At 53.2% G+C, this 585-nt stretch overlaps 1 protein-coding gene across 1 annotated transcript in view; it reads right to left on the bottom strand.

Moving 5' to 3' along the window:
* The window catches only part of LOC125482274 (twinfilin-1-like), a gene marked incomplete at both ends in the record, with an annotated part of 5,275 nt that overhangs the window by 1,006 nt on the left and 3,684 nt on the right, over window positions 1–585 (bottom strand). The window contains one exon of the mRNA XM_048594318.1: window positions 19–144. Coding sequence (XP_048450275.1) covers window positions 19–144 — 126 coding nt within the window. The remainder of the gene's footprint in view (window positions 1–18; window positions 145–585) is intronic.

Below are 585 nucleotides of genomic sequence, written 5' to 3'. Positions count from 1 at the left end.
CCCCCAAATGGCACCTACCAGCTGAACGTAGTGGCACTCCTTCTGTTGGAGCTGGCGCAGGGCACGTAGGGCGTCATCCTGAACGGGGAACGCGATGCCCTGTAGCGTCCGCTGCCTGGTGTCCACGTTCACGTCGGTGTTCATCTGAGAGAAACGGAAATAAATTTTTACCCCCTCCCCAGTCAGCAAGTCCAGGGTGGGCGAGGAGCGAAAAATAGAGGCACTTGGCTCGAGTCTCGCGCCTTTATTCAGCCGAGCTGCCTTTGGTTCACCGATCAAAACTGACTTTCTGACCCTTCAGTTGAAAATAGCAGGATGACAATGGAAAAATGTAGAAAGTAACCGTATGGACAGCGAGGGTGGGTATTTGACTGTGGAGGCTTCGCAGGAGCGAAAAATCAAGAGGATTCAGATGGGAAACCGTCGCTTGCACTAAAATTGTTGACGGAGGAACGGGCAACGCACGCACGCAGGCAGGCAGAGACAGGACGGGACCCGCCTGCGAAGACTCCACAGTCAAATACCCACCCTCGCTGTCCGAACCGCTAATTTTCTATATTTTCCATTGTCATCCGGCTATTTTCA

The sequence above is a fragment of the Rhincodon typus genome, unplaced genomic scaffold (assembly GCF_021869965.1).
Source record: "Rhincodon typus isolate 14 unplaced genomic scaffold, sRhiTyp1.1 hic_rhity00008107, whole genome shotgun sequence".
In the NCBI taxonomy this organism is placed as follows: Eukaryota; Metazoa; Chordata; class Chondrichthyes; order Orectolobiformes; family Rhincodontidae; genus Rhincodon; species Rhincodon typus.
The sequence above is the reverse complement of the archived record's forward strand: the minus strand, read 5'-3'. Positions and strand labels throughout refer to the sequence as shown.